The following is a 17,916-nucleotide window of genomic DNA, read 5'->3' as shown; positions in this document are numbered from 1 at the left end:
TGGATTCTTATTAATTATTGGGGGCAGACTTGCCTCTCTTTTTCCTCTTGAGAATAGCTGCAGTCAAAATTGATCTCTTGAAAGAAAGAGCAACTGATAACTTGAGTTATCAGTAAGGAATATGAAGGCTTTTGGAGCTCTGGGCTCCACCCTCCTGATTCTGTGTTGTTACAAGACATCTGAGCTCTGCTAAAACAAGGAGTGAAGGCACTGTAGCTGCTGACGACACTGCTCATTCTGCTGTCACACTGAGTTGGACAAGTGGCTAAGTCCGAGGGAAGATTTAAGAGAAGATGGTATCTCATTCTTTTCATGTGTTTTATACACAGAAATACCCACCCAGTGCAACTACACTACACTTTGAATTCTATGCAGACCCTGGGGCCGAGGTCAAAATCGAGAGAAGGGTGAGTCTCATTCACACTTGTTCTAATAAAGTCAGTAATCCGTAGCTGGGGTCAACTTTTCTAGGACTCCTCAGTAAAAAGAGGGAATGATGTTGAGCTACGTTGCTGCCCTTCCAAGCTAAATATATCCAGCAGCTTCTCAGGAATAAGTGTTCATTGTTTGCCCAGCTCTGATAGGTTTGAATCTTACTTATGTTGGAACTGCCAAAAGACAGGACTCTGTTTATGTGGCACTGTTAGGACTGGTGTATTTTTCTCAGTCTCAGTTGAGAATTCCACCATTTAGTATAATAGTCTAGAGTAGTGATCGGCTGAACTTTCTCTACTTAAGCCAGCCTGCAAGAAGTCTATGTATTGCTTACAAGGTCCTGCTTCAATTATCTGGACATTGCATATTCTTTGAGGAGATACCAAAATTCACTTTGGCTTAGAAGTGGCCTAGTGAACAAGATCTTTTTTTTTTTCCTTTCTACTTACAATATATAATAATAATAAATAATCTTTCTAGATTATTGGTGCCTTGAGAACAGCTCTAATGCATATTTAGAAAGAAACCATTTTCATGGATTCACTCTGCTGTGAATACAGAGGCTGTAGGTATTAAGTCAATACAGGTTAAAAAGGGATAAGGAAGAACATGAAATGTATCTGGCTATGTGCATTATATATTTAATCTACTGGTTTCAAAGAAGTTTTGCTGAAAATATATAAAATGAACATTTGGGGGGATTCTAAAGAATATTTTGATTTTTGAGAGCATTCAGTTGAGGCTTCAACCTAGGAGGTGACAGCTTGTTTTTCAGATAGCTCTTGCAGTCCTATGGCAGGGGGAAGCTAAGGTATACAGTGACTCCTAACAACTCTCCTATCTTTTTAATTTCAGACATCTAGTAACACACTACATTATATTCACATAGAGCAACTTGACAAGGTAAGAGGAATCTTTGACTCTGGGTTAGTTCTTAACATTTGGTTCACTTTTTGTTCCTAACAGTTTTTTTTCTAATGTAGATTTCAGAAAGCCCTTCTGAAATCATGGAATCTCTTACCAAAATGTACAGCATTCCTAAGGATAAGCAGGTATGATATGTCTTAAAAATATCTAAAGGGTGTGGTTGTTATCCATATAGATCAGTGATATGTGCTGGGGCTGGGATATAGCATAGCAGAAAGAATGGGGTCAGACAGTGGGCAAATTAGCCTCCGTGGGCCTTAGTTTCCTCATCTTTTATGAGACCAACACTTACTGACTTCCTAGGTCCTGGTGAGACTTTGAGGAAAACAGAAGCAGCCTTATTCACCATGAATATCTAATAAGTGGTGGTAGCTCAACACTTTGGATACCAAAGAAGAAAACGTTTAGTTGTGTTATTTTTTTCCGCTCATTGTAATGGTGATCAAATATTTGATTTGATTAATAACAATCAGAACTCTTGCCAAATGTCAAGTAGCCCAATGAGTAAGATTTAGCCCTCCCTCAGAAAGTATAGTCACCTTTTCCATTGGTTTCCTAATTTAGGTCTTATGTCTCTACAGATGCTGTTATTTACACACATACGGCTGGCCCATGGCTTTTCTAATCACAGGAAGCGATTGCAAGCTGTTCAGGCCAGGCTGCATGCAATATCTATATTAGGTAAGAGAATAACACCCTATAATTAACAGGCCCTGGTTAGGCAGTTTAGACTTGATTTCCTTTGAACTTCATCTGTCTTTGTTGCTGTGGGGCTTATTGTAGTTACCTAGGTGGCAAGTTAAATTGTAAAATTGCCAGCATTCCTAGTGTTCACTGTATTCATCATCCTTGGGCTCCTTAATGTTGGGTCAGAAAGAGGATATGATTGACATATATCACATAGGTTTAGTCTTTATTTGGGCGGGGGTTTTTTGTTTTTTGTTTTTTGTTTTTATGAGTGTTCAGATAGTCGTCTTCCTCTGGGCACTATTTTTCCTCTTGCCATTTCATCTTCCTCTTCTTTGGGAGTATAATTTTGAAATTCATTAAATAGTCAGTACTGTGCATTTTACTTTTAACTGTAGGGTGGTATAGTGGAAAGCACACTGGTTTTGAAATCAGTCCTGGGCTTTCGCCCTGACTTCAGTTTATTAGGCACCTGTTTATCCTTTTGGCCTCAGTTTCCTCATTTAATAAGTATTTTATAAGCTGATCTGAGGATTAAATGAAAACGTGTAAAGTACCTAGCACAGGCCAGGCACATAGAAGGTATAAAATGGTAGCTCCTGTTAATATTACCATCCTTCATTATGTAATTACTTGTTTTTCTACTCTTTAAAACTATGAGTTCCTTGAAATGAAATTCCTACTATTCTATTTATATTCATACCTAGCATAACATACCTAGCATAACTTCTGGTATGTTAGTGGGTACCCAGGAAATGTTTGTTGAAAACTGAATGTGCTCAAATCCCATTAGTTTGCACTTCAGGAGACTGTGTTCAGTATTACCTTTGTGTGGGATTTATTGGAAGTGGATTACATGCATTCTCTCAAGTTTTACTACAGTGTCATACAAGTTTCTGATTTAGTCTGCAATAGTCCATAAATTCTGTTCTTTACAGTTTGTATAAGTGTTTCCAGTGTAAAACAAACACATGAAGAGACTAAAATGGAAGTCCAGGGTGTAATAGCGTTATCAAGTAGTGATGTTATAGAATATTAATTCTTCATTCTCTTTTGATTCCTGAAAATCTTTGCCCAAGACAATATCATTAATAGGAGAATCTGTCAGTTTGGTGGGTATTTAGAGCTTATCACTATATTTGATCCAATCCCCTAGAATTCAGTGATTCTGCCCTCCAGTACTGGTGGGAAGGGAGTCCTTCCCCAGAACCAGTAGGTGCCAAAAGGTTTGTCATTGGGCAGTGGCTTGACCACTGCCTTCTTGCCTAAAGTGTTTATTTCTCCTTTTGCAGTGTATTCCAATGCCTTGCAGGAGTCTGCAAACAGTATCTTGTATAATGGGTTGATAGAAGAGTTGGTAGATGTCCTTCAGATAACAGATAAGCAGCTTATGGTGAGTATTTATTAATATTTTCCTGTGTATATCAGGCTCGTATGTATTTATCTGATTTTTGGTTTTTCCCAGAGGTTAAAATGAAGCCCAAGAGGGACGCTTAGCCCTTTACTCTTTGGATATTTCGCTGCAGATTTAACAAACGCAGGATTTTCAATGTTATTCTCAACAGACCTCCATCTACTCCAAGCAATTACCAGTAGACTGACTTAAATTTTAGAGTGGGTATTAGCAACTTGGTTCAGTCATCTACTTCTTATTTAACACACCCCATGTTTACTTTCTGTTTTCAAAGGAGATTAAAGCTGCTTCTTTACGAACATTAACATCAATTGTCCACTTGGAGAGAACTCCCAAACTCAGCAGTATTATTGACTGTACTGGAACTGCCTCCTACCATGGATTTTTGCCTGTACTTGTGCGGAACTGTATCCAGGCCATGATTGGTAAGTTTTGGTGGTTATTGTCCTAGCCACCAAGAGGAACCCTACCCTTTGCTTTGTCTGCCTTTGTTTAACATCCTGCCAACTTAACACCAAATTCTGAGCTTGCTCTTTCTCTCCCTCTCTCCACTTCCCTTGTAGATCCTTCCATGGATCCGTACCCTCACCAGTTTGCCACTGCTCTCTTCTCTTTTTTATATCATCTGGCCAGCTACGATGCTGGTGGCGAAGCCTTGGTCTCCTGTGGAATGATGGAAGCCTTATTGAAGGTGCTCTACTTGTTTTAAAAAATACATTTGTGGGGAAATCAACTAAGAGGTTACAGAGTTGTGAATGGTTTACAGTGAGAACAGTTAGCATAAGAAAGCTTACCCAGAAAATGTTATACTTAATTTCTCAAGTTTGGCCTTCTAGTTATCTCATTAACAACTTTTAAGAGCAGCTATTTCCATTATTAAGAATTGCTCATAGTCCAGCATGATGTGATAGGAGGCCCTGGGTACTAATTAAGATATTGCCACATCTTATCATGACCTTAGGCATGATAGGCTTTGCCATGTGCTGGGCACTGGGCACCAGCTCTTTTCTCCCTGAATATTTTATTTAATCCACCAGCTCTTTTCTCCCTGAATATTTTATTTAATCCTGAAAGGTAATTTATGTCCCTATTACCTCAGGAGGTTGAGTCTCAGAAGTGATAGAGCTATCATTTGGCAAGCACCAAAAATCAAACATATATTTTTTTCCTCCTATACCATACTGCCTCCCTGAAACCCTAGACTGCATGTTTCCAGAAGAGCACATTATTTACAGCTTTGTGTCTTTTCATTTGATTGGTTTTACCTTTTTCTCTCCCTAATAGGTCATAAAGTTTCTTGGTGATGAACAGGACCAGATAACATTTGTCACCAGAGCTGTCAGAGTGGTTGACCTCATCACCAATCTGGACATGGCAGCTTTTCAATCCCATAGTGGACTTTCTATCTTCATTTATAGACTTGAGGTATACAAGGAGCACTTTGGAGCACTTTGCATATACTTGTATGTAGTGAGAGCTGAGCCTAGGAACTATCCTTATAACCCTAAAGAGCCATTTTATCCCTCTTTTGTTTTTAGAAACCAGTTCTGTAATCTGCCTGTGATATTCTTTTGTTATAATTGTTTTTAATCTCTGTTATTTACGTAGGATTATCTTACTGTTTTCCCCTTGATCGTAGCATGAAGTAGATTTGTGCCGAAAAGAATGTCCTTTTGTGATCAAGCCAAAGATCCAGAGACCCAGTACTACACAAGAAGGAGAAGAAATGGAAACTGATATGGATGGTAATTAACAGTTACTATAAGTATTGGTTCATTATCTTCTTTTTTCCCAATAAAGTGTAAGCTCCGTGAGATCAGGATACTGTTTTGTTCACTGCTGTAATCTCCAGTAGTGCCTGATATGTATATCGTAAGTGTTTAAATATGTGTTAGGGAAAGATAAGGAGAATGTAGACACTAAAATGGGACCCTGTGAAACTATCTGGCCATTTTGAGAAGGAAAGGGAGAGGTGAAAAAGTTGTTGGTAGGGAATAAGTTTTAAATCATAAAATCTGAAAGATAGAAGACCAGGTATTCTTAATCTTGGGGTGCATCAGGTGAGTCCATTTTTAAAACTTCCCCCAGTTCATAGCTCTTAATAGTACCAAAAATAAAAAAACTTCCACAAAACAGCTTTCTTAGAATTTAATCTTATCTTGACCCAGGATGTCATTACATATATCTGTTATCATGCTAATAATAAAGGTATTAGAATTTTTATAATGCTTTCATTCTTTACACTAAATATCCCTAAGTTTCCATTCCTTTTTTTCCCCGAACACAATTAACTATGTGCATTGCTGCCCCTAGAGGCCCCTTTACCCAATTTCTATCTCTAGTCTACAGTGGGTGACTTGGCATTTGAGGTAATGGGTGTGGTCATGTGGTCCTGAGTGTTGATTAAAATGTGACCTATCCTAAATGTGGTGGTGTAGAAGACAATTTAAAGACTCACTGTTCACTATAAATCAGTGTTTGTCAAACTTTAGTAAGCATAAGAATAAATTAAAGTGCTTGCTAAAATAAAGATATAGTGCAATGCTTGATTTAGTAAGTAAGACCAGGAAACCTACATTTTTAAAAACTAATCCTGGTGATTATGATATACTCATAGAGAAAATTGTATATTCACTGAAAAGCAGGTTACAAAACCATGAGTTTGTGTTTCCTGTGTATAAGTAGGCACATGTATGTATGTTTGTATATGTATAAAAAAGATTAGAAGAAAAATCCACAGTTGGTTGAATCCACAGATGTGGAACCTCGGATATGTAGGGTTGACTGTAAAGTTATATGCAGATTTTTGACTATATGGAGGGTTGGGGCCCCAACGTTTGTGTTGTTCAAAGGCCAACTGTATTTTCATTTTGGGTTTCAATATTCTAATCCTCCATTTTGATATCATTCATCTCACCTTACGGAAAAAAATTGTTCTCAAATACCCTTCTCTTTGGTGGTGCCTTTTATTCTAACTAATTTCTTTATCATAACTTTTCCTTTAGTTGCAGATGTGACTATGGAAAGTAGTCCCGGCTCATCCATCTCTGTGGAGCACCGTCTGGATGTTGAATTAAGGGCATCAAGTTCCAGCAGCACTAGCATCTCCTCTGGCCCTGGCCCTCGTCCTGGTATGTAGACATAGAGAGACACAGCCGATAACAGTGATTGAATTACTAAACTAGTGAAGCAAGGTGCTTTGGGGGAGCTTAAGCAGTACATTTGGAGGTTTGCTTCTTATGACTGTGACTGTTACTTTGCCATTCTGGTATTCATTTTCTCGTATTAACATTTATTTCATAGCATTTTATAGTTTTCCAGCTATTCACACATTGATTATTTTATCAAAACATCCATGTTTGAGGGCAGATAATATTCAAAATAGTAACTGAGGATCAGAGTTAATCTTTTTACTTTGTAATTTTTCTTTTTTACTTTAGACTTTTAATTTTAGTATAGGTTTTGTGTAGTCCTTGGTGATTTATTTTTTCCAGTTTTAAAGCTTAGGTAAATGTTCTTCCCAACATCCAGAGGTTTCACTTCGCATGTCTGCTAGTGTTGCTATAGTGCATGTGGATCTCCTAAAACTTTGTTTTATGTACCTGCTCATTGTACATAATGGTGAACCAGTATAATCCTCTTTCTCCCTTGCCAGGAGTCCAGTGTATTCCACAGCGAGCCGCACTTCTGAAATCCATGTTGAATTTCCTCAAGAAGGCCATTCAAGACCCTGCTTTCTCGGATGGCATACGACATGGTATTTGATTCTAGATACTTTCTGGAGGGGTGTTTGACTCTCTCAAAAATTGGTCCTTTTCATACTTTTTAGGAAAAGGCCATGCCATTTTGAATAGCTTTTAGTCCTTTAGTGTCACTTTTCCTAGACCTAAGGATTGTTCGTTCAACTATTTTAATAATGATTCACCTATTTTTTTTCCTTTTTCAGCTTTTGAATCTGTGTTCACTTCCAGTCTGCTACCCCACTCTGTCTCTCAGTGTCTGTATTCTTTTATTCTTTGACCTACTGTTAAAAGGTTATTGCATGGACAAGGAATAAATAATAGAATTTTAGGAGGAGACAAGTGGAGGCCATTAAATTGGAATCAACATAGACTTTGCCACCGTGCGGTATATGTAATATATTGATCCATCATCCCCACCCATCAAACTACTACTGGACTGATCATAGTCTTCTTGATGTTTGCTTTTCTCTTAGTGATGGATGGTTCTCTGCCTACCTCCCTGAAACACATCATCAGCAATGCAGAATATTATGGCCCATCACTTTTTCTCCTAGGTAAGTGGAGTTGAATTTGTTCATACCAAGCTGGAATAACCTAGCAGTGTTCTCTGTGTGTTTTATATCCTTGTAGAATTTTACTATCCACATTTGTCCACTGTGTGATTATGTGTCTTTCTAGTTGGTGATGAAATAGAGAAAGGTCAGAGTCCAGTTTCAAATAAATATCCATTTGCAGTGTATTGTGTAAGGCAAATGTGATAACTACTACACTACAGAACTCTTTTTTGCAGTGTATTGTGAATCATTTGTAATCAATAGTATTATTGTACACTTGGATTTTTGTGCTATACTTACATTGCAGGTGTGATAGGAAACATGTCTTTATTCAGTGGTTAGTCCCTAACCTTGGTCTAAAAAGCCCAATCAGAATGGTTTCCATTCTCAGAATTGAATGCCAGACCTGTAAGCTGTAGTATAGAAAATTGTTTCTTACTGGAGAAAATTGTTTTGGAACTTGTGGGTACTTTGTAGTTACTTATAGAAAATGTCCTTGCATTTTGACATCACCACTACTTTGAGTATTGCTGTTGTTAAAACCTCATATTTATTAACTGGCATTTATTGAGTGCCATACATATTCAGGACAATACACAAGATATATATGCTTCTAGAATTCTCCTTAAAACTGTAAAGGAATTTAGTGGGAGGTGTAGAAATAGAGAAATCCTCCTTGTACCAGTAGCACACATATTTTAATACTTTGGGTGCCTGGAGGGAGAGGTTTTGGCTACTACAGACTCAGATGCTTAACTGCCTTGCCGAAGCAATTTAGGGTTTTTTTTGTGTATTACCTTTGTATCCTGTGACTCTGCTAAATGCTTTTTATTTTATTTTATTTTTTGTTCCTGAACTCAGAGGGGAAAGCATTCAGTCAGTATTTCACCATTAAGTTTGAGGTTAGCCAAAAAAAAAAAAAAAAAGTTTGAGGCTAGCAGAAGATTTTGTGTTGAATGTTTTGTTCCTCTTGATCAGGTTGAGGAAGTGTTCCCTTGTGTTACAGCAACTCCATTTTGACATGGAGAGGCTCCCTCCCAAGGTTAGTTTCAGATGGAAAAACTCCTGACAGTAGTCCTTTGGTATGATCAAAAAAGGATTTGTTACACAGTTGGAGAAGTCCCAGGTCAAGGGACGGGGAGGGATGGCTCTCTTTGGGAGAAAGCCCCAGAACAGAGAAAAGCAAGTGCACAGGCCTTTATTTATAAAGGGGAAGTTTAAAAGGCAGCAAGAGGATACATGTGCTTGTGGGTTGGGGTGGGGAGCAGGTGAGCCCTCTCAGGATGATGAAGGAAGCAGTAAATGAGACTTAGAGCATAAAAGCAAACGTCAGTGTAGGTCAAAATTCCTTCTTTAAAGTCTTGATTCATCCCTGGCATTTGAATTAGCATAACAACCTCCCAGGTTCCCTGTAAATAAACTTGTACTTGAAAGGGACCAGATTTGCAAAGCCAACCCAAAGTAATTAGTCCGGCAATTATTTTAGCTCCATAAATAATAGTGTAGAGCCTTTCACCCCAGGCAGAAGGAGATGGCCAGGAAAAGAAATTAATGGGGGTCTGAGAATCTCTTGGAGTATTTTAGTAATATAATTGGCTGTTTTGGTTTGTTATTTTATTTGTTGAACTATTCTGGATATGTTTCCTATATTATTAACCCACATGCAATAGGAGGTCCCCTTTAAGGCACAAGCTCCACTTCGAAATACCAGTAGGTAGTTTAATGTAATGTATTATCAATTGTCATAGCAAGTAGATTGCTTTGTCCCTCATTAAGGGCTTCTAAGACCTGAGTTGTTTGGTTTATGTGGTCGACCAGGAGTTATGCCATTATCTGGGTAGCCTCTATGAGATGAATCTGTTACAGAATTGAAAACACCTAAACACCTTGTGCCTATTACACCAAAGCTGGTGATGAGGCCCAATATAATAGGTAAAAAGATGTCCCAGTGCTCCCTTTTGTAGCCAGTTGATAGGGGAGCCTAGGGGGAGGGCATGAAGGGGAAGTCAGTGAGGAAGCACCTGGTGAGGTTGTGGTGTCCTGTTGCAACAATTCCATGCTAAAACCCACCAAATAAAGATTCTGACTCCTCTCATATCCTACCTCTGGCTCTTCTACCCCACTTTTATACCCAGTTGTGTCCCCTTTAACTTCCTCAACTGCCTTTTCTTCTCTCTCACCTCCTGTCTTAGCCTTGCCACATTTTAATCTGTTCAAGTCTGCATATGCTCTGTTCCTAGCCTAGCTGACACTAGTACCAACATGGTTATTGTGGACTGCTTAACTGGAGAGGGTGACAGGTAGTCAGTATGAATATTGAAGACCTCCAGAGCAGCAAGAGTTATTTGTATAAGTGGTTGCCTCTCCTGGGGCACCTGGTAACATTGCTGGAGGTTTAGTGCTCAGGTGACATTCTCTGTTACTATTACAAAAAATATTGTCCATCAAGTTGAGGAAGAAGGAAATGTGGGGTAGTGATAGGGGAATAATGGAGAGTGAAGTATGAGACTGTCCGATGAGGGGAAATCAGCTCATGGGGCCATGGAGTTGTGATGAGTGGTATAGCAGCAGATATGGGAGCAGTTAACATTTGAGGGTGTCAGCATCGAGGCTAGGACTATCAATTATGCTGAATGTCTAAGTTATCTAGGATGCTGGGTTGATGGGAGTCCTGGCCTAGCCCCAAAACTTTGATGGAAAGTTTTATACATTGGAGAAGTACTTAGAGAAGTGACTGAATATCAGTATTCCTTTGTCCCCAGGAGTTATAACGTAATTTCTTACAGGAAAACTGTGGACTGATTGAATACCCCAAACAAGTGAAGTCACAGCATAGACAAGAAAGGGCCCAAGGACTTTGGCATTGAGCTGGAGTGGTAGAATCCAAGACCCAAGCCAGCCAAATGAGGCATTGCCAGGCCAACCAGAGTCTGGCATAATATTATGCTAGAATGTTGCATAATATTTTCAAACCTGTGGTCTCCGGGCCTTGGCATGCTAGAGGTGCCTATATATTATAGGGGCCACGGGCATTGTTATCCCAGATTATGTAGTGGTTTCTCAGTCAGTATCTCCGTAATAGCATGGATTCAGAGCTAGCATCCTATGTAAGAGTGCTGGTACTGGGAACTAATTTAAGATCTTCCTTTCCTCTTTGGAAGAACCATAAAGTTGTAGACGTGGGCCCAGCCAGGCACCAAGACCTCCATTTCCTGCAAAGAGGGATCTCCAGTTAGCGAACCTTTAAAACTATTGGGTTAGCCAAAAAGTTACTTCAGTTTTTAAGTAAAAATAAAAGACGCATTTTTCATTTTCACCAAGAACTTTTTTGAACAACGTATTCACCCTTTTGTTCCACTACCTTCTGCCATTTTTCAGGCAACTTCATAATTCCATCTTCCCAAAACATTTTATCTTTTTGAGCAAAGAACTGTTCCAGGTACCTTTTACAGTCTTCCAGAGAACCGAAATTTTCCATTAACAGAATTTTGTAAAGACCGAAATAAATCCGAAGGTGCAATATCTGGTGAATACAGCGGATGAATCAGAACCAGCCAAGCTGTAACAATTTTTGCCTGATCATCAAAGAAACATGCAGTCTTGCATTATCCTGATGGAAGATTATGCGTTTTCTGTTGACTAATTCCAGACGCTTTTCGTCGAGTGCTGCTTTCAGTTGGTGTAATTGAGAGTAGTACTTGTTGGAATCAATCGTTTGGTTTTCCGGAAGGAGCTCATAATAGAAGACTCCCTTCCAATCCCACCATATACACAACATCACCTTCTTTGGGTGAAGACCGGTCTTTGGTGTGGTTGGTGGTGGTTCATTTCGCTTACCCCACTATCTCTTCCGTTCCACATTATTGTACAATGTCCACTTTCATCGCCCGTCACAATTTGTTTAAAAACGGAACATTTTTGTTTAACTACAGAATCGCATGCAGAAATACAGTCAAGAATTGTTGTTTTTTTCGCTTAACTTATGTGGAACCCAAACATCAAAGCGATTCACATAACCAAGCTGGTGCAAATGAATGTCAGTGCTTGATTTGGATATTTTGAGTGTGTTGGCTATCTCCTGTGTGGTATAATATTGATTGTTCTCAGTTAATGTCTCGATTTGATCTCTATCAACTTCAACTGGTCTACCCGACTGTGGAGCATTCTCCAGCGAGAAATCTCCAGCATGAAACTTTGCAAACCACTTTTGACACGTTCAATCAGTCATGGCACCTTCTCCATAAACTGCACAAATCTTTTTTTGCATTTCAGTTGCGTTTTTACCTTTCTTGAAATAATAAAGCATAATATGCTGAAAACATTGCTTTTTTTTCTCCCATCTTCAATATTAAAATGGCTACACAAAAATTCACCAATTTTGATACGGTTTTTTTTTAATGCATGCTGATAGGACAGCTGTCACAATACAGTCTAACAAAATTGTTTCGAATGAAGTTAAAGACAGCTAAGCTACTAGAGCCATCTTAACGGAAAAAAAACAATGAACTTTTTCGCCAACCCAATATATTGGGCAAGGTCTTTGGCAGAGACCTTTCTCATGGCATACAGAATAGTCTGTTTGGCAGTGTGAGGGCCCTCAATTTCCGGTGAATCCCAGTCTGTTATCCACTCTCTTGTAAGTGCCAGTCTATAGATTGCACCATGATCAAAAAGGGAAGGGGTCTTTAAGTGATGGGGGATTTTCTTCGGGATCATAGATTCATATATGGGGAGTGTCCCCTTTTGTGGCCAGAAAAGGGAATGGAGAGGTCCTCATTGTGTTTCGTTAGGATGCCCTATGAGTTAAAAGGTTAAGAGTTCAGAATAAGAAAGTGGGCAAAAGAGAGACCCATTTAGGAGACCATCGTCCATTTTGTAAATTTAAGAGAGCGTCCTTGAGTAGGCCATTATGTTTCTCTGTTAGGCCTGCTATCTTGCCGACATTAAGACAGATTGGAAGCTCAAGTGATGCCTTGTTTTTACAGCCCATGTCCAGACTGAATGAGCAGTAAAATATGTACCCTCATCAGAGGCAGTGTTACCAGGAAGCCCAAAGGGAACTAACGTTTTGTGAGGCCTATAATAATACTATTGTTAGCAGTAGCATGGCAGGAAGGATAAACCAAGAGCAGGCCTGTCTTAACAAACAATCTTTGTTGAGGGCATAGCAATTTGCACCAGCATATTGAGGCATTGGCTTAACAAAATGAATTTGCCAGTCAGAGAAGGGGTGTTCATTCCTTGGTATGGATTTCCATTGGCCATAATGCCAATGACAGGACAGGACACAAAGATCACATTGAGAGGCCATAGTTTGGGCTAAGGCCAGTGTCATGGGGATGCCATGGTATTTAGCCCGTATTTAAGGGTCTGGGGACTGCGGTGACTGGACATCTCATGGACCCACTGAACCAAGGACAGGGAGTAATATCTGAGCTTATTTAAAAAGTGTGAGCAAGTTAGTCAGCTGTGGCATTAAAATGAACTTCTTCTGTGGTGGCCTTAGCATGAGTTGAGACACGAAACTTTAATTGTAATATGCAAAGTCTGAGCAGCAATATATCCCCAATGTGGAAGGCCCCATAGGGCATGATCCTGAATGGGATAATTACTTTGAGCCCATTGACCAGAAATAAACAGTGAGGCCATTAGCTACCACCCAGGAATCTATAAACATATGGAAAATGGGCATACCTTTATTGAAGTGTGTTCTCCAGTGCCAAAATGACTACAGTCAGCTCTCAAGTTGAGCTGACTCTTAAGTCCCATCCTTTATCAAGAGTGACGCAGTCAAGGGGTGGAAAGCAGCAACTCTCCAGCAGGCTCTATCACGTATGATTGCCATCCATAATATAAATGAAATCCCCTTTTTACTGGATTTTCTACTCAACAAAGGTATGTCCCTCTGCTTTTATGTCCTATTCCAAGTACCCTAAACAGTCTTGAAAACCAAGGTCACTTGGTTCGGTAAATTATTTGCAGGACAAAAGCCTGAGGCTCTAAATTCTTGGTGCTTTTTTCATATTCTGAATCTTAAATTAATTTTCTTACTCCTTTTTTTTGTAATTGTTATCCTTATATTGTTTTATCGACATCTAAACTTTTAAAATTTCTTGTTCTATCCTCTGCCAAAATGGACAAAATAAGACCTTTAGCTTGCCTTTACTTCACTTCTTTTTCAGCATTCTCTTTGTTTTCTTTTTAGTAACCCTTGGCTTTCCCTCTCTTTGATGCATTTTTTAATTTTGTTGGAGTACATCTTTGGGTAATTTTTAGGGTGTTATACTTCCTTTTCTTTAAGAAGTTTGTGGACATTTCTCCACTGTCTTATGTTACATATTGTAAATAACCATGTTGTTAAACTGGTTCTTGTTCCTTTGTAGGTAACTTCATTTTCTCTTTACCCTTGAAGTTCACAAACTTTACCAGGATGTATTTATTTATTTTATAAATTTACTTATTTTTTTGTTTTTTGTGGGTTTTTTGGCGGGGGGGTTTGGTTGTGTTGGGTCTTCATTGCTGTGTGCAGGCTTTCTCTAGTTGCAGCGAGCGGGGGCTACTCTTCGTTGTGGTACGCGGGCTTCAGTAGTTGTGGTACGTGGGCTCAGTAGTTTTGGCACACGGGCTTAGTTGCTCCGCGGCATGTGGGGTCTTCCCGGGCCAGGGATCCAGCCCGTGTCCCCTGCATTGACAGGCGGATTCTAAACCACTGCACCACCAGGGAAGTCCCTACCCAAGGACTCTTAACATTGCTGACGGTATTTTTAAATTGCTGAAAGGGCTTTTTTTTTTTTTTTAATTAATTTATTTATTTTATTTTTATGGCTGTGTTGGGTCTTCGTTTCTCTGCGAGGGCTTTCTCTAGTTGTGGCAAGCGGGGGACACTCTTCATCGCAGTGCGCGGGCCTCTCACTATCGCTGCCTCTCTTGTTGCGGAGCACAGGCTCCAGACGCGCAGGCTCAGTAACTGTGGCTCACGGGCCCAGTTGCTCTGCAGCATGTGGGATCTTCCCAGACCAGGGCTCGAACCCGGGTCCCCTGCATTGGCAGGCAGATTCTCAACCACTGCACCACCAGGGAAGCCCGAAAGGGCTTTTTAGAAGACATTTTGTCCATTTTTTGTCCATTCTTAACCACTGCGCCACCAGGGAAGCCCTACCAGGATGTATTTAGTTCTGTTTCTTTTCAGTGTTCCCTCATAGCACTTGGTTAGGCCCTTTTAAAAATCTAAATTTTTTTTCCTGCTTCAGGGAAATTCCTTTGGTTCCTTTTAACTTAATGTTCTCTCCTGGAAACCCTATTGTTTAGCTAATTAGACTACCATATTGATCTCATGTCACTTACTTTCTGAGAGAATTTCTTTATAATCTTTCAAGATGCCTATTGCATTATCAAATCTTTAATTCTTTACAAATGTTTTTGATCGCCAACTATTACCTTATTTTTAAGAGACCCTTTGTCTTATATTATTGCTGTTTTATGGGTTTTGTGGTTTCTAGAATTTGATTTTAATCATAAATTTTTTAAGAGTTATTTCTTTTAGGAGTTAGTTGCTTGGTTCCATCTGGAACTAATTGGTTTTTGTGTGTTCATTCGAATTCTTAATCATCTATTAATTTTAAAAGAGGGCTTAAAACTGTCCCCGTTGCACAGTAGCATTATGACATAGCATTATATTAAATAGTTAGACCTCCTTAAAATAACAGACTTGATGTCTTAGTAATCTCTAATAGAACACTAATTTTAGTTTATGAATACTCAATTTTAATAGCTCCTTAGAATTTAGACATTTGTACGAATGGAAGTCTATTGAAGGGTCTGTCATACACCAATAGAAACCCCAAAAAAGGGACTTAAATTTTCGATAAGTTTATAGCTCCTCAGAAATACCAAAGGCCATTGACAACTGTTGGTCCCAGTAATTGTCATATATCTGCCATTTCAATAGCATTTGATGAGAGGTGCTCTGTTGACCATCATGAACTGAAAATCCTCTGGTTTCTTTTAGATCTCAGGCATCAGCAATTATGAGTTTGTTTTATACATGGTTTATGGCTATTGTATGTGCATGTGCCTTCCTTGTCAGGTTTTAAAATGAGACTTTTAAAAATCTCATTAAATGAATTAGGAAGCCTTGTTTTTTTAATTAATTTATTTGTTTATGACTGTGTTGGGTCTTCGTTTCTGTGTGAGGGCTTTCTCTAGTTGCGGCAAGTGGGGGCCACTCTTCATCGCAGTGCGCGGGCCTCTCACTGTCACGGCCTCTCTTGTTGCGGAGCACAGGCTCCAGACGCGCAGGCTCAGTAGTTGTGGCTCACGGGCCTAGTTGCTCCACGGCATGTGGGATCCTCCCCGACCAGGGCTCGAACCCGTGTCCCCTGCATTGGCAGGCAGATTCTCAACCACTGCTCCACCAGGGAAGCCCAGGAAGCCTTGTTTTAATTGCTCCTAGAAGGTTTAATAACACTCATGTCTAAAATTGTTGGCTTGGTTCCTTTCTGTTACTTGGTAGTATTTTTAAAAATTCTTGTAATGGTCTAGTTTGCTTTGCTATCATTTCTTGATAGTCAATTTTTATGACATTTTCTTACAAAAGCATTGCACTTCATTGTTAACATGCAGTTTGTAAAATTTTATTTGTTCTGAATCCAGTTAAATCTCTTTTTTTCATTGCTAATATATATTGCTCTCTTTATTAGATTTCCCTTAAGTTTGTAAGCTTTTTCAGTCTTTTCAGAGGGCTGGTAATTGGTTTTAATTATTTGTGCATTTTGCTTACAGTTTCACTAAATTCTACTTTCTTCTGTTTTTTCTAGTTTCTCTTTTGTTTACTTTTTAATGAATGCATTAATGCTGTACTGTTTTCTCTTGCATAGAGTTTTTTCCATATTCTTTTTCCCATATTTGCATTAATGGTAGTCTTAAGGCACGATTCTATATACTGTCAAAAATTGGTCAATAAATGCTGGAGAGGGTGTGGAGAAAAGGGAACACTCTTGCACTGTTGGTGGGAATGTAAATTGATACAGCCACTATGGAGAACAGTATGGGGGTTCCTTAAAACACTAAAAATAGAACTACCATACGACCCAGCAATCCCACTACTGGGCATATACCCTGAGAAAACCATAATTCAAAAAGAGTTATGTACCAAAATGTTCACTGCAGCTCTATTTACAATAGCCAGGACATGGAAGCAACCTAAGTGTCCATCAACAGATGAATGGATAAAGAAGATGTGGCACATATATACAATGGAATATTACTCAGCCATAAAAAGAAACGAAATGGAGGTATTTGTAGTGAGGTGGATGGAGTTAGAGTCTGTCATACAGAGTGAAGTAAGTCAGAAAGAGAAAAACAAATACCATATGCTAACACATATATATATGGAATCTAAGGGAAAAAAAAAAAGGTCATGAAGAACCTAGTGGCAAGACGGGAATAAAGACACAGACCTACTAGAGACTGGACTTGAGGATATGGGGAGGGGGAAGGGTAAGCTGTGACAAAGTGAGAGAGTGGCGTGGACATATATACACTACCAAACGTAAAATAGATAGCTAGTGGGAAGCAACCACATAGCACAGAGAGATCAGCTCTGTGCTTTGTGACCACCTAGAGGGGTGGGATAGGGAGGGTGGGAGGGAGGGAGATGGCAAGAGGGAAGAGATATGGGAACGTATGTATATGTATAACTGATTCACTTTGTTATAAAGCAGAAAGTAACACACCATTGTAAAGCAATTATACTCCAATAAAGATGTTAACAAAAATTGGTCAGATTAATACGCAAGAACTCTTTTTTTTCCGCGGCATGTGGGATCTTCCCGGACCAGGGATCGAACCCGTGTCCCCTGCATTGGCAGGAGGATTCTAAACCACTGCACCACCAGGGAAGTCCTTACCCAAGGACTCTTAACATTGCTGATGGTATTTTTAAATTGCTGAAAGGGCTTTTTAGAAGACATTTTGTCCATTTTCATCAGTAAGTTTACATTCACTTTAACCCAGCAAACACACGCCACCATCTTACATTTTTTTCCTGCTTAAGCAGACAAAAAAGGGTATATTTTTAGGTTTATCAATTCTCACCATTATGGACTGGTTTATATACATGGTGGTACATGTATTTAGTAGAACAGTATGCAGCCAT

The 17,916-nt window shown here is 39.2% G+C and overlaps 1 protein-coding gene across 14 annotated transcripts in view; it reads left to right on the top strand.

Annotated features, from left to right (window-relative positions):
• The window catches only part of HUWE1 (HECT, UBA and WWE domain containing E3 ubiquitin protein ligase 1), a 141,776-nt gene that overhangs the window by 46,974 nt on the left and 76,886 nt on the right, over positions 1-17,916 (top strand). For 13 of the 14 annotated variants that reach the window (XM_082445050.1, XM_082445059.1, XM_082445060.1 and 10 more), the window contains 12 exons: positions 330-407; positions 1,291-1,338; positions 1,419-1,487; positions 1,944-2,043; positions 3,321-3,442; positions 3,738-3,888; positions 4,027-4,154; positions 4,748-4,888; positions 5,103-5,208; positions 6,469-6,594; positions 7,119-7,220; positions 7,680-7,760. In XM_082445050.1, the coding sequence (XP_082301176.1) occupies positions 330-407; positions 1,291-1,338; positions 1,419-1,487; positions 1,944-2,043; positions 3,321-3,442; positions 3,738-3,888; positions 4,027-4,154; positions 4,748-4,888; positions 5,103-5,208; positions 6,469-6,594; positions 7,119-7,220; positions 7,680-7,760 (1,252 nt within the window). The remainder of the gene's footprint in view (positions 1-329; positions 408-1,290; positions 1,339-1,418; positions 1,488-1,943; positions 2,044-3,320; positions 3,443-3,737; positions 3,889-4,026; positions 4,155-4,747; positions 4,889-5,102; positions 5,209-6,468; positions 6,595-7,118; positions 7,221-7,679; positions 7,761-17,916) is intronic. The other variant, XM_082445056.1, reaches the window with a different exon arrangement.

Source organism: Balaenoptera physalus (assembly GCF_965194825.1).
Source record: "Balaenoptera physalus genome assembly, chromosome: X".
Lineage (NCBI taxonomy): Eukaryota > Metazoa > Chordata > Mammalia > Artiodactyla > Balaenopteridae > Balaenoptera > Balaenoptera physalus.
Note: the sequence above shows the minus strand (reverse complement) of the source record. Positions and strands in the feature narration are given on the sequence as shown.